This window comes from Alligator sinensis, unplaced genomic scaffold (genome assembly GCF_000455745.1).
Source record: "Alligator sinensis unplaced genomic scaffold, ASM45574v1 scaffold137_1, whole genome shotgun sequence".
NCBI lineage: Eukaryota > Metazoa > Chordata > Crocodylia > Alligatoridae > Alligator > Alligator sinensis.
In genome coordinates, this window is record NW_005842545.1 from 867,432 (window position 1) to 894,892 (window position 27,461).

The window sequence follows — 27,461 nt, forward strand, 5'->3', positions numbered from 1 at the left end:
CATCCGAGACTGACCCCTGCCACAAAGGAGGGACCTAGGCATCCAGGACATGCCTCCAACCCCCTCCCCTACTGTCTGGGCCTGGCTCCTGCCCCACAGCGCCCCCCACCCCACAACAGGGCCCTAGGTGTCCAGACCTGATCTCTGTCCTATAGGAGAAACCCAGACGTCTGGGACATGCCTCCCAGTCACCCAGGTATCCTTCCCCCCTTTACACCCTCCCCCTACCAGGACTCCCCTGTGAACAAGCTGCTCTATGCCCGTGAGATTCCACGGTATCGAGAGCTCGTGGACAGGTGAGTGCCCCCAGAGACCTGGGTCCCCTGTGAAGATGCCTGAGTGTGGTGGGGGGCCTGAGGGCCAGGATTGCCTGGGTTCCACCCCCGCTGTAAAAGGGCAGGGAGTTTGGGAGGGGAGACTGGAGCCAGGGCTTTCTGTGGGAAGGGGGGCTGGGAGCCCAGACACCTGGGTTCTCTTATGCCCTCCCCACCAGGTACTATGCCGAGGTTCGCCAGGCTCCGCCAGTCACGTACCAGGAGATGAACGCAGCACTGACCAAGATGTCTCAGGTATGGATGCCCCAGCATCCTCCTAAACCCTGTATTACTGCTCCTTGGGTTCTCTCAACACCCTTCCTCCCCACACCCTCCCCAAAATAACCCCACCCCTGGAACCCTCAAACCCCCTGGCATCTCCCTACCCTGCCATTGGTCCCTGGGAGCCACCAACCTCCCAGGCACCCTCTGACCCTAGCTGGGGCTTCTGTCCCAAAGCGCCCCCCACCCAGCAAAGCACGGATGCCTGGGTTCTCTGCCGAGGGAGGGGGCGGGGGGTTGTGGGCGACTCCCGAAGGTCTGAGCTCCATTCCTTCCTCCCACGTTGCAGCTGTCGGTGGATCTGGACTGCTCGGGGGCGCTGCTAGAGCTGTACGAGTACGTGCGCCCGTGCCACGACCAGGTACCCGGGCGCCTGGGTTCCAGGAGGGGGTTTGGGAGCCCGGGGCCCAGACTGCTGGGTTCTCCATTCAAACTAGGAGTCCTGGACGCTTGGGCTCTGCGGCAGGAAAGGGGAGAGCCCGGACGCCTGGGTTCCTTGGAGGGGTGGAGCAGCGGGGCTGGGAGCCCGGGTGCCTGGGGTCTCCGGGAGGAGAGCGGGGCCCTGATCCCTGCCTCTGTCCCTCCACAGCTGGTGGCAGCGCTGGAGGCGGAGCCGGCGGGGCAGAAGCAGCAGCTGGGGGCGCGGCTGCAGCAGGCGGCCGCGCTGCTGGACAACAAGGTCACGGACCTATGAGCCCGCCCCTAGTGCCTGATGTTACCGGGCAGCCCCTCCCCCTCGGGGGTGTCTACCCCACACTAACCCGGGGCGGCGAGCCGAGCCCCCCCAGCCGGGGATGGGGGTGCTATATGACATAGAATAAAGAATACTCCTGATTGGACCCAGCGGCTGCGACTCGTCCATTAGGGAAAGGTGGGGGGGATCATGGAAGTGGGGGGCGGGGCTGAAGGGGAGATTGCCCTTGATTATGGGGGTTCCCCCACGTAATATGGGGAGGGCTGTTCCCTCCTCTCTCCCTCCACCCGAAACGTGGGCGGGGGTGTTTTATGAGGGACTAGCCCCGCCCGCCTGCGTTCGCCATGCCCATCACCCCTAACCCCGCCCTCATTTCAGTACCCCTCCTCCCCGCCTATCCCGGGCCGGTCTTCGCTGTTTCCCTCCCCATGGTGGGGGCGGCGCATGCGTAGACTCTCGGGACGGCCCCAGCGGAACGTGGGGGGGGGTACCATGAGCAGCAAGAAGGGTAAGCGTGGGGGAGAGGGAAGCAGAAGGTGGGGCGGGGGGGGTCACCCCAGCTTGGGACCCCCCCAAACCTGCCCCTGCCCCCCCCAGGTGCAGGCAGCGCCCAGGGCAAGAAGGGGAAGAAGCGGCACAAGAAGGAAAAGGGGGCAAAGGGGGCAGCGCTCCCAGGGTGAGTGGGGCGGGGGGCTGTGGGTCAGGAGTGAGGGGCACAATGGGGAAAGGCAGCTGGCTCGGGAGTGGGGGAGAGGTTGCATATAACAGGGGGACCCCTGTACCCCCTTCTAGCCCGGTGTGGGGGGGTAGCCCCTTTGGCTTTTGAGGGGTTCCTGGGTCCCCTCCCCCTCTCACACATTCCTGAGCTGTCTTCTGCAGCAGCTGCCCCAGCCCAGGGTTATTTTTAACCCCTGACGCAGGTGGGGGGTGAGGTGATGGCTATATCGGGATGTGGGCATCTCAGCATGCACTGCGACTCTGCTTCTGCCCAGGTGTGGTGGGCGGAAGACCCCCATTATACCCGACCTACCCCAGACTTAACTCCATGCTGGGGTTCTGTGTTCTATTTGGCTGTGTCCCCCAGACTCAGCTGCATTGAGAGATCCCTGTTATACCCAGTTGTTCCTGACCCCACACACAGCTGTAGCGAGGGGTCCTTGTTATACCCTGGTCTGCTCGGTCTTATCTGGGTCAAGAGACTCCTATTATACCCACCCATGTCCCCCATGCCAGACAACTGCCTCCAGGTCTCCCTGTTATATAGTTGGCCATACCCCCATGATCAGCTGCATGGAGAGACCCTTGTTAAGCCCAGCTGTGGCCCCCTACAGACTCTGCTGCATCCCGGTCCTTGTTGTATACAGCAATGCTCAGACTCGGCTGCATTGAGAAACCCGTTATACTCACCTAGACAAGCTCGAGACCCAGCTTCCCTGAAAGGTCCCTGTTATATCCAGTCCAGTCACACCCCAGACTCAGCAGCATCCAGGTCTCTGTATTATACTTGGTTGCGTTGCCCCCCCAGACTCAGCTGCATGGACAGACCCCTCCCTGATACTCAGTGCATATGGGTCCCTGCTATATCCAGCTCTGCTCCCCACCCCTGGGTGCCTGTGTTAGAGTCTGGTCTCTCACCCCTTCCCTCCTCCCCAGCACAAAGGAGCCAGCACCAAAGCCGCGTGGCACCACTCCACCCTGGGCCCCACCCCTCCCATGCCTGGTGGGGGCAGGGCCTCTGGGCTCAGATGATGAGGAACAGGAGGACCCCGCAGACTACTGCAGAGGTGGAGGGGCAAGGGGGGGGGGTATCACTGTGCCCAGAGGGGACCTGAGGTGGGAAGTGCCCAGATGGGAGGAGAAATATGGGGCAGGGAGGAACCACTGTGATGGCGAGGATATGGGGTGGGCTGTACCATTGTTATAAGGGAGAGGAAAAGCTGGGAGATAACACTATGGTTGTGGGAGGGGGAAAATTGGGGTATTGGGATGTGTGGGGGATGGGTGGAATACAGGGATCTGGGTTTTCCATTTCCCACAGAAAAATGGAGAAAACCACAGATTTCCCCTTTTCATCAGAGAAAATATGGATTTCTCCTTTTAGCAGTGGAACTGGTGGATTCCCTGCTTTTGCGAACAGCTCTGCAGACTGGCTGAGCTCCAGCCTGCAAAAGCTGTTTGCAAACAGGGTGGGAAACCCCCAGCCCTGCCCAGAGGGGGAGGGGGAAGGGTGGGGCCTGAGGTGCTCAGCCTGCCAGGGCTCTGCTCTGCTCAGCTCAGTCTCACTTTTCTAGAGCCTGCGTGGTAAGTGGGTCTTGCAGGGGATTGGGGGCCCCTCTGGCAGGACAGGGGTGGGGAGGGGGTTGCAGGTCATGGCTGGGGGCCCTGGCAGGGCTGGAGGGAGCCAGGAGCCAGGCCTGCCCACACCCAAGCAGGCAGAGCAGTGGGGGAGCTGGCTCCATGCTGCTTTTGCTGCAGCTGCCTGCTGTTGGGGGCAGAGAGCTGCAGACTTGGTTCCCTGGCCTCATAGCCCTGGCATTTGTGGGCCCCTCCGGCAGGGCTGGCGGGGCAAGAAGGACGAGTAAGGTGGGGGGGCTGTTGTGGGGGAAGTGAGGGGCACCGGTAGTATTGGGGGGCTTTGGGGGCAGTGAGGAGCACCAGCAGGGCTGGGGGGGGGGCTTCAGGGGGCTTTGGGGGATTACAGTAATGGATTTTGGGGTTTTTGTCAGAGAATATGCAATTTTTTTTATGAGAGAAGACCAGGGTGTCTCATATCACTGGGCTGTAGAGAGCAGAGAAAGACGGGAGATACCAATATTCCTATGGGGTAGACTGGGCTGTGCCACTTCGAGCAGTGGGGGGGTTATAGCATAGGAATTGGGGTGGGGGGTTTGGAGGGTGCTGTACTATGAGGATGAAGGGGGGCATGGCACAGGACAGGTGGATGCAGCCACATGCGGTGGCTGGCAGTTGGGGTGGGGGGGTGTGGAATACAGCCCAGATTGTACTACTACTCAGCTGGGGAGGGGTGTCAGTCATCCCCCCCCACCCCATGCCCCCCAGGCGGGTACTACCCGGTGCAGATAGGGGACCTGTTCCATGGTCGCTACCACGTGGTGCGCAAGCTGGGCTGGGGCCACTTCTCCACCGTCTGGCTCTGCTGGGATATCCGGTGAGCAGGGCTGGGGGTGGAGCCTAGAGAACGGGTGGGGCTATGGGGACCTGGGTGGTGGGCGAAGTGAACTCTAGGCTGGGGATGGAGGCTGAAGAGGGGGAGGGCCATGGGGCGGAGCGTCGGGCAGGGGCTGTGAAAGGGGCAGGGCCTGAGAAAGGGGGTGGGGCCTAACAGCTGTGGGTCAGGGTCTGGAAGGATATGGGACTTGGTTTCTCCAGGCAATGGGAGAGGCATGGAGGGGCACCCAGATGCCTGGGTTCCCTCTTACCACCCAACCCCCACAGGCGGAAACGGTTTGTGGCGCTGAAGGTGGTGAAGAGTGCTCGGCAGTACTCTGAGACGGCAGCTGACGAGATCCGGCTGCTCAAATGCGTGAGGACCCCCACTGACCCCTTCAGGCCCCTCCCCCTGTGACCCTCCTCACTGACCTTTGACCTCTCCCATCCCCAGGTGCGGGACTCAGACCCCAGTGACCCCAAGCGGGACAACATTGTGCAGCTACTTGATGACTTCAAGATCTCAGGGGTCAACGGCGTCCGTATCCTGCCAGGGAACCCAGGCGTCCCAGCTTCTGGCCCAGCTCTCCCTGCTCTAAAAACTACCCCCCACTCCCCTCCTAGAGAACCCAGGCATCCAGGCTCTGAGGCCCTGGTACTCTAACTACTGCCCACTCGCCAGACAGAGAACCCAGGCATGTGGGACCCCGCCCGCTCTGTGCTAACCACTACCTCTTACTGCTCTCCCAAGGAACTCAGGTTTCCAGGCCCCCAGCACCCCCTCACCTTCTCCAACACTTAGGATTGAACCCAGGTGTGGGAGCCCTCAGCCCCCCATTCTGATCCCCACCCCCAGCCTCCACTTCCCTACCAGAGCAGAGAGAGAACCCAGGTGTCCAAGCTCCCAGCCTGCCCTGCTCTCAAGCCCAAGCCCCCATTCTCCTCCCAGGAAAGCCAAGCATCCGGTTGCTCCTTGACTGCCCCACCCCCAGATGTGTGCATGGTGCTGGAGGTTCTGGGCCACCAGCTCCTCAAGTGGATCATTAAGTCCAACTACCAGGGGCTGCCGCTGCTGTGTGTCAAGAGCATCCTGCGCCAAGTGGGGACCCAGGCATCTTCCCCACCCCTCAGAACTTCATTTCCCTCCTGCCTCTGGGGGTGGGGGAGGGTGAGACATACAAGGCTACAAAGCCTAAAGGGAGCCAGGGCTGGATCTCACTGGTCTGTATAGTCCTATGTCTATGGGAGACATAGGAGTGTCTGGGGGGTCCTGGAAGGGTCTGGGGCCCCAGTCCATGTTCCCCTGTATTGGTTTCCTATTTTCCCTCAGTGCCAAATAGACTTTTGGAGGCCCAGGCAGGGGTTTGGGGCTATTGGAGGAAGCTGGGGGATCTTGTGGGGGTGTCCAGACATCTGGGTTCTTTCTGGCTAAAGCAGATCCAAGGGAGGACATGGGGGGTGGTAGGGTTCCAGGGGGGACTTGGGGGACCCTGACCAGGCTTGGTTTATATAGCTGAGATTATTCACACAGACATCAAACCTGAGAATGTGCTGCTGTGCGTGGGCGATGCCTATGTCTGGCATTTGGCAGCTGAGGCCACACGCTGGCAGCAGGAAGGCGCCCTGCCGCCCTCGGGCTCTGCAGGTGTCACTTGGGTGCCGGGGTCTCTACAGTTTTGGAGGGGAGGCTGGGAGCCTGGATGCTGGGGTTCTCCTGGAGGGAGGGGGGGGGGAAGTAGGGGAGCTGGGAGTCTGGATGCCTCTGAGTGGAGTGCAGGCTGGGGAGGGGGAAAGGGATGGGAGGCTGGACACCTGGGTTCTTTGGGCAGGCACTGGGTCTGTAGCACCTGGGTTGTCTAGGTGGGGCTTGGGTGAGGAAAAGGTGTCCCAGATGCCTGGCTCCTGTGAGAGGGTTAGGGTTACGGTCAGAGGGCAGGAACCTGGGTTTTTTGGGAGGAAGGGCAGGGGGGCAGCCTGAAAGCCTGAGGTTCTCTCTCCTTTCCCCCTGCTGCAGTGAGCTCGGCTCCCCAGGAGATCCTGGTGAGTCTCAACTCTGACCCCTGCTGCCCCCCTTATTTGTGGGAGGCTTGAGTGCTCCCCCATCGACCCTTGCCTTCTGCCCCTAGGGCTCAAGGCCTTCACGGGCCCGGCGGAAGCGGCAGCGCCGACGCCGGCAGCGGCAGGGGCAGCTTCTGGCGGAGCGACTGCGGGACCTGGCTCAGCTACAAAAGCTGGTTGTGGAGGGGCCGGGCCAGGCCACACCCGTTTTCCCAGACCCCGCCTCTGCAGCCTGGGGCGGCTCCTCTGACGAGGGGGGAACGGACAGTGGTGAGAGGAGGCAGGGCTAGGGCCAATGGAGTTGTGAAGGGAGGGGCTTGGGGGGGGGCTAGGTGCTGGGAGGGAGGAGCTTAGGGTCTGGGCAGGGCCCATGGTGGGGCGGGGCATCATGGCCCCAGAGCCTCCTAGGAGCTTAGGGGTGTGGCTGGGACTTGTGGGGGCAGAGCCAAGGACATGGGAATGGGGCAAGGAATCTGGGGCATCCTAGGGGTTTACAAGGTTGGGCTAGGATCTTGGGAGCAGGGCATGCAGATCTTGGGGGCAGGGATAGGTGCAAGTGGGTGGGGTTAGCTTGGGAGTGGGGCTAACGATTTGAGGATGTGGCTAGGAGCTTGTGGGTGTGTTTGGGTATGGGGGTGGAGCTTTGGGGGGCAAGGCCAGGGGCATGGGAGTTGAGAGTGGGGCTGGGAACTAGGCATGGGGCTAGGAGCTTGGGGGTGTGGTTGGGCATGGGGGAGGAGCCTGGGGTGTAGATGGAACTTCTGGCAGTGCTATAGGATCTTGTGGGTGTCACTAGGAACCAGTGATTGTGGCATGGAGACCATGGGTGGGTGGCTAAGAGTTTGTGGGCATGGCTAGATGTGGGGGAGGGGCATGAGGTGTGGGTGAGGCCTGGGGTGGGGATAGGAGCTTGGGGACACGGCTAAATTACTGGGGGTGGGACTAGGAGCTTGGGGGCTGCAATAGAATTAGGCCATGGCTCTGCACCAGGGATTGGGGTCTGGCAGCGGAGCTGGGGTTTGGGGGCAGGACTGGGAACCAGGGGGTGGGGCTTGGAGTGGGACTAGGGACCTCTGTGACTGGCTGGGAACCAGAGGGCAGGGCATGGAGGCCCTGAGGGTGAGCTTAGCTTCAGGGTGGGACTGGCCTTAAGGCATGGCTATGGGGCAGAGCTAGAAACTTGGTGGTGGAACCAGCCCCCACACTGACCCCAATATCTCCCCCCTGCACAAGTGCCCCCCCCCAGCCGAACTTCATCGTCAGGCTGCTACACACTGGACCCAGGAGGCTCAGGAGGGGGGACACCTGGGGGCTCCACAGGTTGGGGCATGCGTCCCCCATCTGGATCTGACTCGCTGCTGTCGCCGACCTCAGCCTCAGTCTCAGGGCTCTCAGGGGCCTCAGGGCAGCGTGAGCTGGGAGGCCTGCGTCTGCCTCCAGGTGAGACTGGGCTGGGGAGCTCAGGGGAACCGGGGAGCTTGTGAGGGGCTGAGGGGTCTGTAGTGGTGGCAGGAGAGGGTCAGGGGTAGCGCTAGGCTGGAGCAGGCCTGGGAAAACGGGAGGAGGGGGTAGGAGGATCCTGTGTAGGTGTGGGCTGGGGCAGCTGTAGGTTAGGAAGGGCCATTAGGAGGTGGCTGAGGGATAAGGGGGTCCTGGGAGTTCTCATGGTTCTGCTGAGGGGTGCTGACCTTTGGCCCCTGACCCTTGCCCCTAGCAGAGTGGGGGGAGCTGCCAGGGCTGGTGAACCCACTGGACCCCCGCAATGCAGCTCGTTTGCGGGTCAAGATCGCAGACCTGGGCAATGCCTGCTGGGTGGTGAGCCCCCTCCAGATGCCTGGGTCCCTCTTGGCTTGTGGTGGGGGTATCCTCCTGGACTTGTGGGTTCTTCCTGATTGTGCTGGGGGGGGGGGGCGGCGCTCCTGGACACATGGGTTCCCTGCCAGCCTGGGGATGTCCCAGATGCCTGGGTTCCTTCCTGGCTTGAAGGCAGGTGAGTCTCCTGCAAAACTGAGGTCCCTCAGGAGGAGGGGCTTCTCAGACACCTGGGTCCCCTCTCCTGGCTTGGGGGTGGGTGGGCATCTCCTGGGCTGGGCAAGGGGCTCCTGGATGCCTCGGTCCCTCAGATCCCTCCCTACCCCAGCACAAGCACTTCACGGAGGACATCCAGACACGGCAGTACCGAGCCCTGGAGGTCCTGATTGGCGCTGGCTACAGCACCCCCGCTGACATCTGGAGCACTGCCTGTGTGGTACAGTCTTTCTGGATGCCTGGGTCCCTTAAAGCACCCCCCGCTTCCCCCCGCCATGTGCTAGTCTCCTAGAGCCCCTTCCCTTGGATGCCTGGGTCATTGAAAGCTCCACCCCGCATATACCTGGGTCTCACAGGCCCCCCAGAACCCTCCTCCGTGGACACCTGCATCACTTAGAGCCCCCCCCCAGATACCTGGGTCCCATAGAGCCTGCCCCAAGGCTACTGACCCCTCTCTTTTTCCTCCCCCAGGCCTTTGAGTTGGCAACAGGCGACTATCTCTTTGAGCCGCACTCGGGCGATGACTACAGCCGTGATGAGGGTGAGGGGGCTGCGGAACCCAACCAGGCAGCAGGGCAAGAATGGGGGCAGTGGGGCACCCAGGGAAGGGAGGACCCAGGAATCTGGGGAGGGGCTGTAGGGGATCCAGGTGTTTGGGAGATTGGGGAACCCAAGCATTTGTGACCCAGCCAGTTGGGGTGGAGGGCTGGGGCAAGACTGAGCGGGCAACGGGGCCCAGATGCCTGGGAGAGAAGGGACTGAAGGCATCTCGGCCCCAGCTGGGCAGGGAGACAAGAGCAGGGTGCAGTGGGGGACCCAGGCATCCAGGAGAGGGAGGGGGTCAAGACATCTGGGAGCAGATCAGGGGGATCCAGGTGTCTGGGACACAGTTGGGAACGGGGGGCAATAAGGGATCTATGTGTCCAGGAGGAGGGGCCCTGGACATCAGGGACCTAGGCAAGTGGGGTAGGGGAGCAGGACTGTAGGAAGCAATGGGGGACCCAGGCACCCGGGAGAGAGGGAACCTAGGTATCCCTGAAATTGCTGAGCAGGGGGACAAGAGCAGAGGGAAGGATAAGAGCAGGGGGACAAAAACAGGGGACCTAGACATCCGGGAGAAGGGACCCAGGCATTTGGGCAGGGGTGATCCAGGTGTCCAGGACATAATTAGACAGGGGGGCAACAAGGGACCCAGGCATCTGGAAGAGGGAAGAACCCAGGCATCTAGGACCCAGCCAGGAAGCAGGGGTAAGAGCAGGGAGCAATGGGAAACCCAGATGTTCAAGAGGGGGAGGGGCCCCAGGTAGCCAGGATCCAGCCAGGTTTGGGGGTGGGGCATGAGGGACTCAGGTGTCCAAGAGATGGGGTGGGGGACCCAGATGTCTAGGAGAGGGAAGGACCCAGAGGTCCAGGACTCAAGTAGGCAGGGGGACAAGAGTGGGGGCTACAGGGGACACAGGTGTCCAGGAGAGGCAGGGAACCCAAGTTTCAGGAAGAGGCAGGACCCAGGCACTTAGCTGGGCAGGTGGGCAAATGAGGGAGGCAGGGAACTAGCAGGCAGCTGTAGCTGATCTTTGATCTCTGACCCCAGATCACATAGCCCATGTGATTGAGCTGCTGGGCGAGATCCCGTGCCACTTTGCCCTCTCTGGGCGCTACAGCCGCGAGTTCTTCACCCGCCGTGGTGAGGAGGCGGGCAAAGGGTGGGGGCAGGGGCTGGGGGGTCAGGGATGAGGCTATGTGACTGGGGCCTTGGGGGAGGGGCTTGGCCCTGTGGGCAGGGTCTAAGGCTGTAGAGAAGGGGCATGGGGCAGAGCCTGGAGTTGGGGGGGTGGGGTTTGGGGCTCTAGGCAGGACTTCGTAAGGGGTAGAACTTAGTAGCTGTAGCTGCAGTCTGGGAGCTTGGCTGTGGGAGGGGCTTGGCACCTTATGGACAGGGTCTGGGGCTGTGAGCAGGGGTGGGGTTTTGGGCTGTAGGCTGGGACCTTGTGAGCAGGGCATGAGAGATGTGAGTCTGGCCTGGGACCTTGGAGGGGCAGGGTTTCTTGGCTGTGGCTGGGGTGTGAGGTCTTAATACAGGGGTAGGCAACATGGCAGTTCTGGCTGATGTTCAAACTCCATTTCCCAGCAGCCCATGCCTGCGTCATTGTAGCCAGTTTCTATGGAGACCCCAAAAGCAGGGTGCCATGACAGTATGGAGCCAGGGTTTCCATAGGGACAGGCCACAACAGTGCTGGCAGGGTGTGCTGGCTGGGCAGGAAGCTGCTCTGCAGCTGGCCCTGGGATCCTGCAGTAGTGACTGTGTGGGGCAGAGCCACAATCCACTGCCTGCACATCCTTGCCCAGGCATGTGGGCAGTGGATTACGCTGTCACTGCTGCATGATTCCAGCCCGGGCACAGGTCTGAACCCAGTTGTGCGTCCTGCCAGCACTGCTGGGGCTGGTCTCCATGGAAACCAAGGCCTTGCACTGTCATGGTGTCACTGCTACTGAGGTCTCCATGGAGAACGGCTACAACCACGCAGGTAGGGGCTGCAAAGAAGTGAGTCCATTGCACGGCCCATGGTCCTGGGCCCTTAGGGGTGAGGCTTTTAGGTGTGGGTAGGGCCTGCTGTGGGGCTTACCAAGCATGGGCTGGGCCTGGGGTTTTGTGGGGCTGATTGTGGGTGGGGTTTGGGTCTGAGGGGAGGGGCTGGCATCTTACCCCAGCTCCGGCATTGGCCCCCAGGGGAACTGCGGCACATCCAGGGGCTGCGGCCGTGGGGGCTGCGTGATGTCCTGCTGGAGAAGTATGAGTGGCCACTGGAGCAGGCGGCTGCCTTTGCCTGCTTCCTCCTGCCCATGCTGGCCCCTGAGCCTGCCCGGCGCCCTACTGCTGCCCAGTGCCTTGCCCACCCCTGGCTCCACCCCTAACAGCTGCCTAGGACCCTGATGTCCAGGCAAGATGGACCCAGGCAGCGGAGAGAAGAGAGCCCAGGCCATTGGAGTAGAGTGTAGCTGTCCTAGGAACCCAGGCATCTGGGTGAGGAGGGGCCCAGGGTGAGGAGGGGCCCAGGGCTTCTAAGCATCCAGAAGCAGAGAAGAGGACCTAGGTATCCACAACCCAACCACAGCTGCCCCGTACCTTTCCCCTCCCTGAGGCCTGGGTCCACTGAGACAGGGCTGGGCAAGAACCCAGGCTCCTAAAGACAAGGCATCCAGGACCCATCTAGTACCACCCAGTGCCTTGCCCCCCCAGGTCTTCTCCTAGTACCTGGGGAATCCAGGCATCAGGGATCGAGTTGCAGCTCACTGTTTCTGTCCAGAGCTGGCTCCACCCCTAGGAACCCAGGTGCCTGGGGCTGTGCCCCACTCCTGCCTCAGGAACCTGGCATCCAACTCAGGAAAGGACCATCTTCCAACCCCATCCTTCATTCCTTTAGGACACAGGCATCGAGACTGTCCTGGCCCTTAAACTCCTGGGTTCCCTGAGGTACAGTGAGACAATCGCCCTCCTCCCCCCAGTCACCATCTGCCTCAGAGACTCAGGCCATTAGCTTCCATTGGTACAGAAGGAACCCAGGCATTTGGCCATTTCTCCTCCCTGTCCCAAGCACCAGGGACCCAGGTATCTGGGCTGTCCCCAGAGGGAGAGAAAGGCGGTAGTCTGTCACGCGTGTGTGTGTAAGCATGTCTGCATGTCACAGGAGTAAAAACCTTTGGCAGGATGGAAGCCTCAGCCTGATCCTTCAAGGGCAGAACGCAGGTGTTTGGGCTCCAAGCACCCCTGCTCTCATCCACCAGCCCTCCCTCCCCGCCCAGGGAACCCAGGCATCTGGCCTTCCTTTTCCACCCCCCAAGCAGCAATTCAATCCAGGCATGCAAGCAGGCAGAAGCAAGTTTACTGCACAATCACTTACTATAAACACGAGCAATGACAGAGAGGGGGAAGGGGGGTGGCCAGCCCCCCCCCCAATCCTGGGGTCCCCCTTAAGTGTGGGGGAAGGAGCAGTGGCAGGGCCCTGGAGCAATAATGTCATCGTAGTGGACAAAGGCATCTGACACAGAGACAAAAGAGATGGTAAGAGGGGGACCCAGGTGTCCAGGCTCCCAGACACCCCAAATCCTGAAGTGACCAAGGTGTCTGGGCTCCCCACCACACATTGGGGCCCAAAGTCTGGGCTCCCAGCCCCTGGGGGACTCAGGCACCTGGACTTACCATGGCCGCAAGTGGCATAAAATGGATTGCACGGCCTCCGATGTGGTGCCCTGGCCCCCAATGTCAGGTGTGTGGGTCTGGAGGGGGAAACAGACTTGAAATGGGGCCTCCACCCACCTCACAGACCAGGCTCTGCCCCCATCTTTCTCCCCTGGGCTTTGGCCTTCCCCTGCTGGAAAAGGCTCCAGCGCTCACAGGATGTGGCTGCCAAGCCTGGAGGCAAGACTTCCTGTCTGCCCATCACTCAGAGAAGTGGGACCCCCTCCTTACCCACTTCCGGTCCAAAAAGGCAGATTTCCTGTCTGATTGGCAGCAGGGAGGTGGCATTGCTAAGCAGGAAGTCCCCATCCCCCAATGGGAACAGAATTTGCTGTTCAGCCCCTGGGACAGGAAGCTGGTGAACAGGGTTCCATCCCTCCCCTCAGTGCCAAAGATGTAAGACTTCCTGTTGGTTGACAGCAGAGAGCAGTATCTCTCTGTAGGGAGGGATTTCCTGTCCCAGGGCACCACCACTGGTGGAGAGGAAGGGATTGGCTGGAACTTCCTGAGCTAAGGCCCCACCATTGGTGAGCAGGAGGAAAGGAGCAGAACTTACACTCTCATCGTCCAGGGAGGCGAGGACAGCCTGGCGGATAGCAGAGGCATAGCTATGGAGCCTGGGGGGCCAAAGTCAGAGTGAGGCAAGCCCCACCCACTACATGCTGGCCCCACCCACACCACAATCTTGTCTGTGGTGGTGGAGCCACTTCACCCTCCTCAGTGGGTGGAGCTAAAAGCAAAGTCAGTTCACAATGCCAGTCAGTTGGAGACAAGGGGGGTAGTGGTTACCAGAGCACTAGAGTCCACAGCCCACCCCCTACAGGGGGAGGAGCAAGAAGCCACACCCACCCCACCAGAAACCACCTACAGGATACCTGGGCTGTGTTGTCCCAGCTGCAAGGACTGAAAGGGGTGGAACCAAAGTGACTCAAGCCCCATCCACTTCGTTGGGGTGGAGCCTGCTTAGGCCCAGCAAATGTCAGTCAAGTCCTGTCTACTGCAAGCTGACCATACTGGGCTGGGGAAGGTCACTCAGTGAGCCAGAGGGTGCAGCCTACTTAAGCCACACCCATGCTAATACACCCCCCACCCACTGTAAGGATAGGAGGGGGAGGGTGGCTAACGACAGACTCACTTGAGGTGGTCGAGCATCATGCAGCTGGCCAGGAGTGTGGCTGTAGGGTTGGCAACATTCTTGTGAGCAATGCTCTTGCCTGTGTTGCGGGTGGCCTGGTGCAGGGGGAAAAAGGGGGGAGGGGCAGGATGAGTCACCCAGAACAGCCCTTGGAGTGTCATCCCAGCTTGTGGCCCCCCCCACCTGGTGTCCCTCACTCCCAACCTGCAGCCCCAAATACCGTCTCAAACACAGCATAATCGCGCCCATAGTTGGCACCAGGCACCAGCCCAGGGCCGCCAACCAGCCCAGCACAGACATTGTTGACAATGTTGCCATAGAGATTAGGCATCACCATGACATCAAACTGCTGGGGGCGGGACACCAGCTGCAGGAGTGGGGGGGAAAATAAACCAGTTAGTGCCCAGACACCTGGTTCCCTCCTCTCCTGGCAGTTCAGAGGCCTGGGGGCTTTCCCAAATGCCCAAGTTCCCTACTTGGGTTCCCTCCCAGCCTGGAGGCCTGAGTTTTGTCCCACATGTCTGGATTCCCTCCCAGCTCTGGGGGCTTCCTGGACACCCAGATCCATGAGGTGACCTGGTGACTTCCCACATGTGTGGGATCCCTCCTAGCTCTTGGAGCTGGAGACTCCCAGATGCCTGGGTCCCTCCCCCATCTGCCAGGGTCCCCACCTGCATGGTAGTGTTGTCCACAATCATGCTCTCAAAGGCGATGTTGGGGTAAGCGGCTGCCACCTCCCGGCAGCACTGCAAGAAAAGCCCATCCCCCAGCTTCCTGCCCAAGAAAGAGGGGCAATTAGAGGGGCCAAGAACAACCCCCCTCACCTGCCCCACCTCCAACCAGCCACCACTCGCCTGGCCAGGCCCTGTGCCCCAGCAATGCCCACATGGAGCTATGGAAGACTGATTCCACCCCCTTCAGGCCTTGCCACCAGCAGCACCCACATGATGTTGGCTTTGTGCACAGCTGTGACCTTGCGGCGCCCGGTGGCGTTGGCCAGGCGGAAGGCATAATCCGCAATGCGCTGCGATCGTTCTGCTGTGATGATCTTCAGGCTCTCTCTGTGATGATCTTCAGGCTCTCTCCCCCGCCTGCCACACTCTGTGCCAATGTGGGGGCAGGGTCAGGACACATGGGTTCTTTTCCTGCCTAGGTAAGAAGCAGGGGAAGGGGATAGGAGCAGGGATGTTCCTCCTTGTCCTCAGAGAAGCATGGCGTTGAGGAGAGAAGGCAGGCAGCTGGAGGCCCAGATGGCCGGGAGCAGGGCACACCTCGTGCTCTAGGCTGCTGTACTCGCCCTCTGTGTTCTCCCGCACAATGAGAATGTCAATGTCTTGGTGCCGTGTCTCCACCCCAGGCAGGCTCTGGCAGTGGATCACATTGGCATAGAGATCCAGGCTGGTGCTAGGGGCAGGGGGAGGGAGGGGTCAGGGACCTCCAGATATGTCCCATAGCCCCTGCTGCCCCTCACTCATGACCTGCAGGCTCCCCCATCACTTCATATTGCCCCTCACTCCTGACTCACAGCCCCTGCACCATATGGTGCCCTCGTGACCTGCAGCCTCCCCACAAGCCTGTCGTGACCCTGACTCTTGACCCACAGGCCCCCTTCCCCCTCCTCACCGGATGATGTGGTTACGGGATTTATGGGATGGTGGCAGGTAGTGGTTGGTCTCGATGTTTCCTGGCAAGGGCAGAAACAGGTCAGAGCTGTGAGGCAGCTAGGGTGGGGCTGGCTCTCGCTATAACAGTGTTGGGCTGTGGCTGGCTCAGCGGTGGGTGACAGACGCTGGATATAGTGCCCCCAGGCTGCAGCTGGCTCCGAGGTGGGCCATATGGAGCTAGGTAAAACAGGAACCCAGAGCAGCTGGCTCTGGGGTGATGTCAGGGGCTGGGTAAAATGAGGATCTCAGGCTGCATCTGGCTCTAGGGGGGATATGGGTCTCTCTAGCCCCCCAGCCGCAGCTGGCTCTGGGGTGAGTATAACAGGGCCCAGGCTGTGGCTGCCTCTGAGGAACACAGGCTGCTGGGTAGAACAGATCCAAAATGCAGCTGGCTCAGGGATAGGGAGGATCTCCAGCTCTAGGATGTGGCTGGGGGAGAAGCTGCTGAGTTCTATCTGCTCCCAGAGCTGCAGCTGCCTTTGGGGGGGGGGGAACGACACGACACTGGAGCTGAGTATAACAGGGACCTGGGGATGCAACCAGCTGTGGTATAGGGCTGGGTATAACAGTGGTATGGGATGCAGCTAGCTCTGGGGTGGGGTGGGGTGGGGTGGTGGATATAACAGTGCTGCCATAGTGCAGCTGACTCTTGGGTAGGTCACTCTGGCTCTACAATGCAACTGGCTCTGGGGCAGGGGGTTCTCTCCAGGCTCCACCTGGCGGGGGGGGGAAGGACTGCAGTCCCCTGGCTGTGGCTGGCTCTGGGGTGTGGTGATAGCAGCCATATAGAATGCATACCTTTGAGGGCGACGCCATTCCGGCGGATGGCCATGATGGCGTTCTCCATGTCATCCTCAGGTGCCTCTGAGCTCACGCGAACCTCCTCAAAGTCCACCGGAACACATGCGTGTCTGTGGGGAGAGAGGGATGCCTGGGTTCCCTCCTAGTCTGGGAGGGGGTGGGGGCTGGGATGCAGTGCAGGGTTTAGAGAGAAAGCCACCTCCTTGCCTCTGCCCAGTACCTGAACACCTCTTTGACATGCAACATGAGCTCTGGGCCGATGCCATCACCTGGGATCATGGTCACCATGTGGCGGCCCCCATACTTGGCTGGTGGAGGCTGTGGGAAGCATAGCAGTTACAGGGGACCCAGGTGCCTGGGCTCCCAGCCCCCCACATAACAGTGATACTCACAATGGGCTTCTGCTGGGAGCTGCTAGACTGATGGATAGATGAAGGAAGCAAGAGATGCTGTTAGTTTGGTGCAGAGGGGGGTTTATGGGGGACTCCCCCCAACCCTAACAGCTCCCCCAACTACCCCATAGCTCCCCTATCCCTTAAGATACTCCTCCACAACTGCCCCTTGCCAGGCACCTGGGGTGTAAGTAGATTAGAGCTTGGGGGCTGGAAGCATAGAAAAGGACAATTTTCTTGCAATTTCCCAGTTGGTCTAATAAAAGCTATCATTTTGGAATCAAGAGTTCTACTTTTTTGTAAGTCTTCTATGGATCCCCCCTCTATTTCAGGGGAAGGTGGGTCACAGCAGGCCAGGGCTGGGGCCCAGATGCCTGGCTTCTCTCCCCAGGCTCAGGTAGAAGTGAAGAGGGGGAATCTAATTGGGTTAGAACAGAGTTGGGGATTGGGAACTTACACACCTGGGCTCCCTCCTACTTTTGAGGGGCAGTGGGGGCCAGCTGGTTAGAGTTTGGTAACTCAGACACATGGGATCTCTTCCTGCTTTTGTGATGTGAGGGAGTCTGGGATGGTTAAGGCACATGGGCTTGGAGCAGGTTGGGGTTAGGAACCTGACACCTGGGTTCCCTCCCAGTTTTGGGGAGGGGGGGGCACTAGGGGGCTATAAAACAGGCAGGGTGGGAACCCAGATGCCTGGGTTCTCTCCCTGTTCTTGGATGGGAGGCTGTGGATTGGGGCAGGGGGGAAGCTGGGCACCCAGATGCATGGGGTCCCTGTGCTCTTGGATGGAGGACGTGGGCAGTGATCATGCTGGACTCACTGCCGTCATGCTACAGCAACTGGTCACCACCTGGGGAAGAGAGAGAAGAAAGGGTTAAAATGGGGGAAGAGGCCTGGATTCTTTCCCTGATCTGGGAGGCGACTGGGAACCAGGACCCGGGGCTCTTTCCTGGGCCTGGGGAGGGGTCAGAGCATAGTGTGGTCCTGGGTCCACCCCTTGCCCCCTGATGCTCGCCCCAGAGGATTCTGGGATGAAGCAGGGGTCTCCCTGGAGGGGCCTGGGAAGGCAGCTGCAGCTAAGCCCCCCCATCATAGAGACATGAAGAGGACCCAATCAGGAGAAGCGAGTTGGCTCAGTTCCGCCTTCCAGGGATCAATCAAGTGCAAGCCCTCACCCCTACAAGCCAGACAGTTATGTATCCCGGCCTTCTTTCACTGCGGCAACCAATCAGAAAGGGGCATTCTAGCCTCATCCCGCCTCTCCAAAGAGAAAAACTGTCCCGAAGCTTCTCTTGTCACCGGGGTCACTTTTCTCCTTTGTCCCGCCCTCCATCCTATACATATCCAATCCCCATCCAGAGCTTGATCTCGCCTCCACGGGGCGAGCCAACCAATCAGAACACGGTTTGGGATTTTCATCCAGCACATTCCAGCGTCTCCCAGCCAACCAGCAGCCTCGTCCCTCGCTCCTGACCGGGAGTCCTTTAAGACTTCACACCAACCCCACCCGCACACTTGCCGGGACCCTCTGGCCTTGCCATCATATCACACCCCGCCCCGCTCACCGAGCGAACCCCCAGCAGCGCCGCACGCCACACCAGCCTCGGTGCCTTCAGAACCACTGCCATTAGAACTCCGTCCGAGAGCCGCTGCTTTTTGGAGATCTTGCGGGATTTCGCCCTAAAAAATCACGCGAGACGTGAGGTGACAGAGTTCTCGCAAGAACTCATTGAGCGACACTGAGCCTGCGCAGTAATGGGGTCTTTCGCCTTTTGCTGCCATTTTATAGCTCAGATTACATGCTTTATAGGCAGACAAGGTTCCTTGGGTGAATTTGATATCTTTTATTAGACCAACCCAAATGGTTGGAGAATAGTTATTAAGCAAGCTTTCGGGTTCAAAAACCCTTCCTCAGGCTAAGGAAGCTTCAGCAGTTGGTGTGGAATGAAAATGCTTTATAGGGGCACTCACAGCCGCATGCGCATACGAACGGAGTGGGTCTTTTATCGCGGGTGCCCAAGCTAAATAAGTTGCGGTAGCCATTTTTTTCTTCCCTCTTGTAGTCAGAAGACAGGTAATATCACGGAAAAGCTGTTGCGCAGGCGCAATGGCTCAGCTGTGATTTCCACCCCCTTGCTCCTTACTACTCAAGTCGCAGCCGGCGGTCATTTCCTCATTTAAAGACGGAACCTTTGAGTTCCCCACACGCTATCGCGCGACACCGCACAAAATGAGACGAAACAACGCGTTGCCGTTCCCATCAATCCCTCTCTCTGATATTTCTCGCGCAGCCTGTACACCAGAAAACTCCCGACGCCCATTTTTTCCCCTCCCTGCTTTCCTAATGCACATGCGCAGGGCGACCCAGGTAAAGCCGCGTTTTAGGGACTCCGACGTGACCCTCTCCTTCCCCGAACTCTGATTGGCTGGGTTGCGTCGCGGCCGGCCCGCTGAATGGCTGAGGCGCCCGGGTCTCCATCCCTTTCCCGTCGGGCCCCGCGACCGTAGTTCTTCTTTTCGCTGGATCGGACCAAGATGGTGGCGCCGAGGCGGGTTGCGTTGCTTTTGGCGATGGCACAAGTGCTGCTGGGCCCGGGCGGGGCCGCAGGTACCGGCTCCCCGCCCCGGACGCCTGGGTCCCTGCCCTTGAGGCCCCGGGCCCTTGAGGCCAGAGCAGCCGGAGCCCGGGGTGGGGGAGGGTCCCGGATGCCCGGCGGGGCGGTCCCTGACTCCAACCCCGGAGTCTCCGCCTCCCTCGCGTGATCCGGGCCGCGGCCCCGTGGGACCTGTGCACGAGGTGAAGCCCGGAAGGTCCTGGCTGCTCGCTGGAGCGGGACCGCGGCGGCTGTACGGCACCCCTGTAGGGGCTCACGGGCTGGGGTGAAGCCCCCCAGAGGCTTTTGGCCCCCAAGGCCCAGGACTAGGTTAAAGATCCTCCGGGGCTGCTCCAACTAATTGGGGAATGTATTATCTGGGGTGCAGCCTCTGTCCCTGAGCCAGGCCCCCCACAGGGTCCTGGTTCCGTCATGAGCTGGGGTGAAGCTCCCCTGCCACGAGGTTCTGGGGCCCTGTCAGTCGTTCCACCCCCTTGCCATGGGACAGGGACCCCCCCCCCACGTGCAACTCCCCCATGGCTCTGGGAGAATTGGGCCCCATAAGTCATGGGGCTTCACCCCCAGCTCATGGCCTTCCCCCAATCCCTGCTCCTCTCCCAGCTCACAGGTTCCCTCAGGTCTTGCCCCTAGTGCTCCCTGGCACAGCCCACATGGTGTCAGAGACTCCCCTTGGCTTTAGGAGATCTGTGACTTCCACCCCCCACCACCCTTAACCTCCCCTGGGTTGTGCCCACATTCCAGCTCACAGGTTGCCCTCCTGTCCCCCCAGGGGAGCCATGCCCAGAGCCGCAGGTGGTACCATCCTACTATACCACATCGGATGCTGTCATCGCTGCCGAAAGTGTCTTTATCGTTGAGATCTCTTTGGCCTGCAAGAACGGTGCTCAGGTGCCCTCTGCTCTCTCCCCACCCCTGCACCCTGGATACCAAGGTTCCCTGTGCCCCAGGGGACAGTTGGGTGCCTGGATGTCTGGGTTCCCAGTGCCTGAATGCTGGGGTTCCCTATGGGGGCAAAGCTGGGTGCCTGGATGCTTGGGTTCTCTATGGCCAGGGGGCAGAGCTGGGTGCCCAGAAACTGCAATTCCATGGACCTTGAGGTTGCATGGTGCTGGGTGCACAGAAATTGGAGGTCACTATTTTGTGGGGGGGCAGGGCTTGCCACACAGCAGGGTAGGGGGCATAGCTAAGTGCCTGGATGCCTGAGTTCCGTCTGCGGTGGGCAGCCCAGATGCTTGAGCTCCCCCTCAGATAACCTTCTATGACTCCCAGAATGTGGCGCTCTATGCAGATGTCAATGGCAAACAGTTCCCGGTGACAAGGGGCCAGGACATTGGGCGCTACCAGGTGCGTGGGGCCAAGATGCCTCGGTTCCCCAGGGAGGGGCAGTGAGGGCCTGAGGGTGAGCACAGTGGGGACTGGGCACACGGGTGCCTGGATTTGCTGGGCAGATACTGAGGTCTGGAAGGTGGGTGCAAGGGGCTTGGGAGCCTTACATACCTGGGTTCCCTGGGAGGGGAGTGGAGGTTGGGAGATCAGAGCAGGGGGGCCTGGATGCCTGGGTTCTCTGGGTGAGGAGTGAGGGCTAGGGATGCGAACAGGGTAGAGCTGGTCTCCTGGACACCTGTGTCCCATTGCCCACACCCCCAGGTGTCCTGGAGCACAGAGCACAAGCTTACCCAGTCAGGCACCTATGAGGTGAAGTTCTTTGACGAAGAGTCATACAGTGTCCTGCGCAAGGTGGGCAAGGCCCAAATGTCATGGTTCTCTGGGACAGCGGGGACTGAGGGTGGGGCTGGGAGTCAGGGTGCCTGGGTTCCCTCCTGTTATGTGGAAGGGGCAGGGGTGGTCCCACAACCTTCTCATCACCACAGCCCTCCTTGGCAGCTTGGGAGTGGAGCTGGGGGTGTGGGCAGGGGCTTGGGGGTGAGGCCTAATGGTCTATTCCTTCCCACCCAGGCCCAGCGCAACAATGAGGATGTGTCTAAGATCCAGCCTCTCTTCACAGTCAATGTGGAGCATCGGGTGAGGGTTGGGGGCCTTGGGGTGGGCAGGACCACCAGGGAGGGCCAGGGCCTGAGGGTGTTATTAAATCATTGGGGCCCAGCTATGAGTCCAGGGGTCAGGTCTGGCCTAGGGGGCAGGGCCTGGAGAAAGTGGGTGGAGTCTGGGGCAGGGTTTGGGCAGGGGAGTGGCCATTGTGGGACCTCTTGACTGTGGGTGGGACCTCTTGACTGGGGGTGGGGCCTCAGAAACAGGAGTGGGCCCAGGTGAGGGATGGAGTTTTGGCTAGGCTGGGGTGGAGCTTGGGGATATGTGTGGGTCCTAGGGCCCAGTGGGTCAGGCTGGCCCTCTGGGGATGACTCCAAGGGAGTCATATGGGGGGGCTGCTTCTCCCCATTAACCCCTCATTTCTCCCAGCTCAGCTGGGCCTATGGGGGATATGGGGCAGGGCCAGGGGTTTGCATATCATTATCTGCCCCTCTGCCACAGGCCTAGTTGCACTGTGGGGGGCTGTGCTGGAGGAGATTGGGTAGGGGCGGGACCAGGGCTTCCTCACCCCTGTCCCTTCTATATGGGGGTGGGGGCTTTCATGAGCTGTGCTGGGGTGGGGCCTGGGGTAGAGGCTTTGCATCTCATTAACCCTGTGTCTCTAACTCATGCACATCAGCCCGCAATGGGGGACCGGTTCAGTGAACTTGGCTGGGGGGATTTGGGGAGTGGGATGAGGGTGCTGGGGTAATCCTTATCTCATCTTATATTATCATCATTATTATGCCACATAGCTCCATCTCATTAACCCTTCACCTCCCACAGTCCTGGCAAGGCAGTAGGGCTGGAGTGGGGCTTGCATCGTATTAATATGATGCTTCCCCATCTCATTAAATTTGCATCTCCTCTATCTCATTAACTCTTCATCTCCTGGTTTCCTGGCCGGGAGGAAAAGGACTAGACTAGGGGCTGGGGCAGGGGACCTCCCATCTCATTAACCCCCTTCCTGTCTCCACAGGGTGCCTGGACAGGGCCCTGGGTGTCCAGCGAAGTGCTGGCGGCTGCCGTGGGACTCGTAGCTGGTTACCTCGCCCTCAGTGCACGCAGCCGCCTGCAGGCCTGACCATGCCTCCCCCCATCTGCCAATAAATGTCAGCCCTGCCCCCAGCCCTGGTTCCCCGTGCTGTTTTTCGGGGATGGAAAGGCTGCAGGCTCAGCCCAGGTGTCCAGCCTCCCAGTTCTGGTCCTGGAAGTAGGTCAGCACAGAAGAATCCAAGCTAGAGAGCATGTCTGTGGTTTGGGACAAAGGGGCACCATAGGGAGGTAGGCTGTGGATCTGGAGTGAGTGGCATCCAGGGCTATGGGAGGGGCACCAGAGGGGGGGCGGGCAAGTGAGGGTTGTTACCATGTCTCTGAGTGATATCATCAGGCAGTGACCTCCCATCAGGCTGGTATTAACCGCACAGTGTCCTGGATCCTGCTGCCCTAGGTAGAAGTGGAAGCTGGGCCCTCAGCCACCTGTGTTCTCTGAGAGCAGAGTAGGGCCTGGGGGTGAGAGCAGAGGGGCTGGGCACCTGGATGCCTTGGTTCATTCCCTGCTCTGGGCTGGGTGGAGGGGCTGGGTTGGGAGTTCCAGGCTGGGAGAATTCTGGGGGACAGCCTGATGCCAAGGTTGGGGGGGGGGTCTTGTGGCCCTGCCCTGGCTCGTAGTGACATCACAGGGTGATGTCATAGATGGTTGACGTTAACCCTGTGTGTGCCGTGGAGCCTGCCAGGCCCTATAGATAAGATGGGTGTGGCACCCCCACTTCCACGGTCTGAGGCCAGCCTGGGTTCTTTCCCTGTCTAGCTCCTTTCCTAGGAAATTCTCACAGCTGGAAAATTCCAGGATCAGGGGGGCGGGGGCTCCCGACGGGGGTCAAAACGCCTGGGTTTTCTGTCAGGCGTGCTGCTCCGGCCCCCCACCTGCGCGCCCGTGCCTGGGGGGTGGGGGGAGGGGCGCGACCGAGGCGGGGCCTGGTGGGGGCGCCGCCCCGGGCGCAGGTAGGAGCCGCCCCGATCCCATCGCACTCGGATGCCTGGGTTCTCTCGGGGGGTCTTGGACGCCCGGCCTCTCTATGGGGTGGGGGTCTCGGGCACCTGGGTTCTAGTGTGTGCGTGTTGTGAGGGAGGATGCTCCGACGCCTGGGTTCCCTGTGGGGGCGGGTCTCGGATGCCTGTGTCCTGTAGTGGGAAACGGTGATGCTCAGACGCCTGGGTTCCCTGGATGTGTAGGGCTCGGTCGCCGGCGGCGGGGGAGCGTGTGCGCGCGTGTTCGGGGAGAGGAAGGTGCTCTGACTCCTGGGTTCTCTAGGGGGGCGGGGCTCGGACGCCGGGGTTCCCAGTGCGGCTGGGGGGGTCGGGGTGGGGGGGGGGGGGGGGGGGTCCTGTCATTTTTGACAGGAATCAAGGGCAGACCTACAGTGTCTCCGAGGTCCATGGTGTTGCGGTGTGTCCCTTGCATGTCCAGGGTATGGGGGACCCTTGGTGTGTTCAGGAGTGTCATGATGTGGCATGTCGCAGCATATCCCAAGTGTGTGGGGCCATAGCATGGCATGTCTCCAACCTATTCTGTTGTCACCAGTCATGGATTGGGTGTGTTCTGGCATGTCTCAGGCGTGTTGTAGTGTGTTGTTGCATGGCCAGGGTGCCCAGGGCCTGCTTGGGTCAACACCCAGGTGGAATCCAGACACAACTACACACCACAATATGCCTGTTGCATCCCCACATACTAGCAGGGCCCTGTGGGTTACAGTGCATGGGGCCACATGTGTGTCAGGCTGCAGGGGCTAGACATGTGTGTCAGTCCTGCTTCGCGCCCATGGTGTGAGCCTAGGGCAGCGGGGGCCCAGACGCTTGGGTTCCCTGGTGGTTGGGGTGTAAGCAAATAGCCCCCACTTCCCCTGTTGGTGTCTGCGTGGCCATGGCATATCAAGCCGTACAACTGCTGGGTGGTGGGGGGTGGTTCTGGGTGCGGTCATGGCAGCCAGGACTGGGGCCAGAAGGGGAGGGGCCAGGGGTGGAGGTGCTGCCTCCCAGTGCCTAACCTGCTCCAGTGCCTAACCTGCTCCAGCTGCTGGGGACCCTTGTGGGAGACCCGTGGACTGGACTTCACGTGGGACTGACCCCAGCCAAGATGGAGAACCCAGGCGTCTGGACCCCAACCCACCTTTCACCCCGCAAACCTCCTCTCCCAAAGAACCCAGGCGTTGGAGCTTCCCCCACCTCTCTTTCGAGTCCAGAAAATTACCCGTTTCCTTCATGGCTCTAACATCAAGTGTCTTGTGATGGAGCGGGATCTTGCCCACACCCCACCCCCCTCCCCAGAGCCCTGCGATGCCCCTTGCTCCCGACCTGCAGCCTCACCTATGTCCTCGTAGTGCGTGACCCGCAGCCCCAAGGTCCTTTCTGCAGCAGGTGGGGGGCGGGGCAATGTGGCCACTTGTAAGCAAATCCCTATGGTGGGGTGGATATTTGCAGGTGTGTGTGTGTGTGTGTGTACAGGGAAGGGGGGAGGAGCAGAGATGAGGAAGGAACCCGAGCATCCGGGTTCCTAGCCCCCTCTGCTCTCATCCCCTCAGCCCCACTTTCTCCCAGAGAATCCAGGTGTCTGAGCATCTCCATGGTGGGGGACACCCATCAGAGCTGGTGACCTGCAGCCTCGGAGGTGGTGTGGGGGTGCAGTCAGCCCCCTGGGTAGGGATGGGTGATGTGGAATGAGAGCAGGGGGACTGGAAGCTCAGAGCCTGGGTCCTTGAGCCCCTTCCTGGTTTTCACCCCTGTCACCCCTCTGGAATCTGGGCTGGGCCTTCAGGACAACAGCACTGTTGTCCCCTAGCTGCCCCCTCCCCTTCAAGGGTGGGCTGCAGGTCAGGAATGAGGGGCACTGCGGGGGTATGGTGTAGAGGGAGGTGCTGCATTAGATTAACCCCTTCCTGGTCAGCCTCTTCCCTTCCTCTCCTCCCCCATTGGTGCCTATAGGGTCTTTGTAAGGACACCTGGGTTTTCTGAGAGTGGGTGGGAGCTTGGGGGTGAGATCTGTGGGGGCTGGGAGCACAGATGACTGGAATCTCTAGATCGGGGGCAGGGGGTGGCTCAGACTCCTGGGTTCTCTGGGGAAGGGGGAGGGGGGGCTCCCGGATGCCTGGGTTTTGTCTCCATCCTCTCACTTGGTGTCAAGGTGACAGCTCACCCTTCTTCCGTTGCTATGGCGACAGCAGAGGCGGTGGGCGCCGGCTCTGGGGACTGCACAATGGACCCCCCTTTCCAATGACGTATGGCTCCAGGGGGCCCCATGGGGCTACTTTCAGGGCGGAGGGGTCCCGATCTGGGCCCGATCCATGCTGAGAAGGGACAGCTGGGTCGCAGCTGGTGACCCATCCACGAGCTGGTGGAGGTTACAAGTGTCTCCCTCAGTGGGGGCGAGGAGGGGGGCAGAGAATGCAAGCATCTGGGCTCCCAGTCCCCCTTGCCTGCTCTCACTCCGCAGCTCCCACTCCCCCACTTAGAGACCCCAGGCGTCTGGGAGTCCCTCCCCATCCCTTCCACTGCCCCTCCCTGCTCCTCTCACAGCAGCTGAAAGAACTCTGCCTCCAGGGTCAGGTCGCAGCTCTGCATGTCCGCTGGTCTTGGCCTGGCTCCGTTGGGAGCGAGGGGCACTAATATAGGGGGAGGGCTGCAGGAGTGAGGGGCACCATGGGGTAATAATACAGGTTGGGAGAGGCATCACGGAGCTCTGGGGTCGGGGCTGAGGGTCTATAGTGAGGTGCACCAATATGGCAGGGGCTGCAGGTCTGGAGTGAGGGGCGCCGTCTCCCTGCTTGTCCCCCATTAATAATTCATGCCCCTCCCACACCCTGTACCTGGTCTGGTGTCCGTCTTTCCGGGGGGGGGTCCCCTTCTCTCAGCTGGTGCTTCATTTGGGAGGGGGTCTCATCCCACACTTTCTTTGCACATGCATGGGAGTGTACTTTGAACAGCCCTGGCCCGTGCAACAGGGGCTGACATCTCTCTCCTCCCCTCCCCACCCCACACAGGTTCACAGCTCTTGGCTCCTGCCCACCCCACCCCCGGGACCATGGCTCCACCCAAGGACATCAGGGGCTTGCTGGGGCCCTTTCTATTGCTGCTGTTGCTGCTGCCCCAGGGCCCCAGCCTCACCATCCCCAAGGAGTGTGAGTATGTGGGGGGTGGCGGGGGTGAGAACCACCCTCTTCCCTGGAATGGGGCATCTCAGCTAACCCTGGGGCCCTAATACCCTCTTCTCCTTGAATGGTACAGCCCCTCTGGCCTTGGGGGCTCTAATACCACCATTTGCTCTATAATGGTACAGCCTGGCTGGTCTTGGGGTCCTAACACCCTCATTTGTCTTGGAATGGTACAGTGTGGCTGGCCCTGGAGGCCTAATGCTCCTCTTTGCAGTATGATGGTATAGGTCATGATGGTTATAGCCTGGGGGGCTTAACATACCCATTTGTCCTGGAATGATGCATCCCAGTTGGACCTGGGGCCCTAACACTCCCCTTTCTCCTGCAATGGTACAGGCCGATTGGCCCTGGGGTCCTAACACCCGCAACTATCCTGTAATGGTACAGCTGTGTTGACTGAGGGCCCCAAAGCCCCCACTTCCATCTGTAGTAGTAAAACCCTGCTGGGGCCCTAACCCCCACCACCCTCTTTGTCCTGCACTGGTATAGCCCAGCTTCCCCCAGATTTTAGATATCCCCCCCCATCTCTGCAATGGTACAGCCCAGGTGCCCTCCCACCCATCCTTTCTGGGCCCTGCCTCCCCCTTTGTCTAGCAATGGTACAGCCCAGGTTGCCCTGGGGTCCCTATTCTTCTGCATATTTGCCCTCCAATTATAGAGTTTATTTCCCCCCACCTCATTTCCTGCGGTGGTACAACCCAGCTACCCACTACAGTGGTGCCTGGGGGGGCTGTATGTCCTTGTCCCCATTCACCCTGCAATCGTTCAGTTTGGGTACCCCTGCTTGCTCTGAGGCACCCACCTTGTTCTATAGTGGTACAGTCCAACTGGTCTCCCT

The 27,461-nt window shown here is 60.5% G+C and overlaps 5 protein-coding genes across 14 annotated transcripts in view; 4 read left to right on the forward strand and 1 right to left on the reverse strand.

The window, feature by feature from the left end:
* PLXNB3 (plexin B3) overlaps positions 1-3,064 on the forward strand; it is a 31,945-nt gene extending 28,881 nt beyond the window's left edge. For all 3 annotated transcript variants that reach the window (XM_014523898.2, XM_025213678.1, XM_025213681.1), the window contains 6 exons: positions 232-296; positions 494-569; positions 886-957; positions 1,186-1,966; positions 2,622-2,779; positions 2,951-3,064. In XM_014523898.2, coding sequence (XP_014379384.1) covers positions 232-296; positions 494-569; positions 886-957; positions 1,186-1,290 — 318 coding nt within the window. In that variant the 3' untranslated portion in view covers positions 1,291-1,966; positions 2,622-2,779; positions 2,951-3,064. The remainder of the gene's footprint in view (positions 1-231; positions 297-493; positions 570-885; positions 958-1,185; positions 1,967-2,621; positions 2,780-2,950) is intronic.
* Positions 3,065-5,450: 2,386 nt separating this feature from the next.
* Positions 5,451-12,251, forward strand: SRPK3 (SRSF protein kinase 3). Of its 7 annotated transcripts, none has more exons than XR_003095956.1 (11): positions 5,460-5,557; positions 6,473-6,498; positions 6,585-6,786; positions 7,750-7,956; positions 8,231-8,331; positions 8,657-8,764; positions 9,016-9,085; positions 10,136-10,228; positions 10,974-11,069; positions 11,273-11,636; positions 11,967-12,251. XR_003095956.1 is itself a non-coding variant. In XM_025213708.1 (10 exons), coding segments are annotated over exons 1-10 (936 nt in total). In that variant the 5' UTR covers positions 5,451-5,556; the 3' UTR covers positions 11,999-12,251. The 7 variants fall into 7 exon arrangements, 5 of the variants coding, with proteins under 5 accessions (XP_025069493.1, XP_025069491.1, XP_025069494.1 ...); XR_003095957.1 differs by having other exon boundaries at positions 11,273-11,566; XM_025213708.1 differs by lacking the exon at positions 11,273-11,636 and having other exon boundaries at positions 5,451-5,557.
* Positions 12,252-12,407: 156 nt separating this feature from the next.
* On the reverse strand, positions 12,408-19,193 carry IDH3G (isocitrate dehydrogenase 3 (NAD(+)) gamma). Its single transcript, XM_025213722.1, has 15 exons — positions 18,745-19,193; positions 18,339-18,453; positions 17,594-17,623; positions 16,774-16,800; positions 16,602-16,699; positions 16,379-16,491; positions 15,540-15,600; positions 15,188-15,320; positions 15,008-15,065; positions 14,861-14,975; positions 14,588-14,690; positions 14,137-14,283; positions 13,917-14,011; positions 12,743-12,819; positions 12,408-12,581 (listed from the first exon to the last, which is right to left on the reverse strand). The coding sequence occupies exons 1-15, from the start codon at positions 18,756-18,758 to the stop codon at positions 12,514-12,516; spliced, it is 1,254 nt and encodes a 417-aa protein (XP_025069507.1). The 5' UTR covers positions 18,759-19,193; the 3' UTR covers positions 12,408-12,513.
* A 31-nt stretch (positions 19,194-19,224) lies between these two features.
* On the forward strand, positions 19,225-22,544 carry SSR4 (signal sequence receptor subunit 4). Of its 2 annotated transcripts, XM_006032027.3 has the most exons (6): positions 19,225-19,381; positions 20,158-20,276; positions 20,658-20,732; positions 21,036-21,125; positions 21,345-21,410; positions 22,396-22,544. In XM_006032027.3, the coding sequence occupies exons 1-6, from the start codon at positions 19,309-19,311 to the stop codon at positions 22,498-22,500; spliced, it is 528 nt and encodes a 175-aa protein (XP_006032089.1). In that variant the 5' UTR covers positions 19,225-19,308; the 3' UTR covers positions 22,501-22,544. The 2 variants fall into 2 exon arrangements, with proteins under 2 accessions (XP_006032089.1, XP_014379355.1); XM_014523869.2 differs by lacking the exon at positions 21,036-21,125.
* The window catches only part of L1CAM (L1 cell adhesion molecule), a 33,992-nt gene continuing 29,027 nt past the window's right edge, over positions 22,497-27,461 (forward strand). Inside the window, exons 1-2 of the mRNA XM_025213721.1 lie at positions 22,497-22,629; positions 26,453-26,590. Of these exons, the coding sequence (XP_025069506.1) occupies positions 22,527-22,629; positions 26,453-26,590 (241 nt within the window). The 5' untranslated portion in view covers positions 22,497-22,526. The remainder of the gene's footprint in view (positions 22,630-26,452; positions 26,591-27,461) is intronic.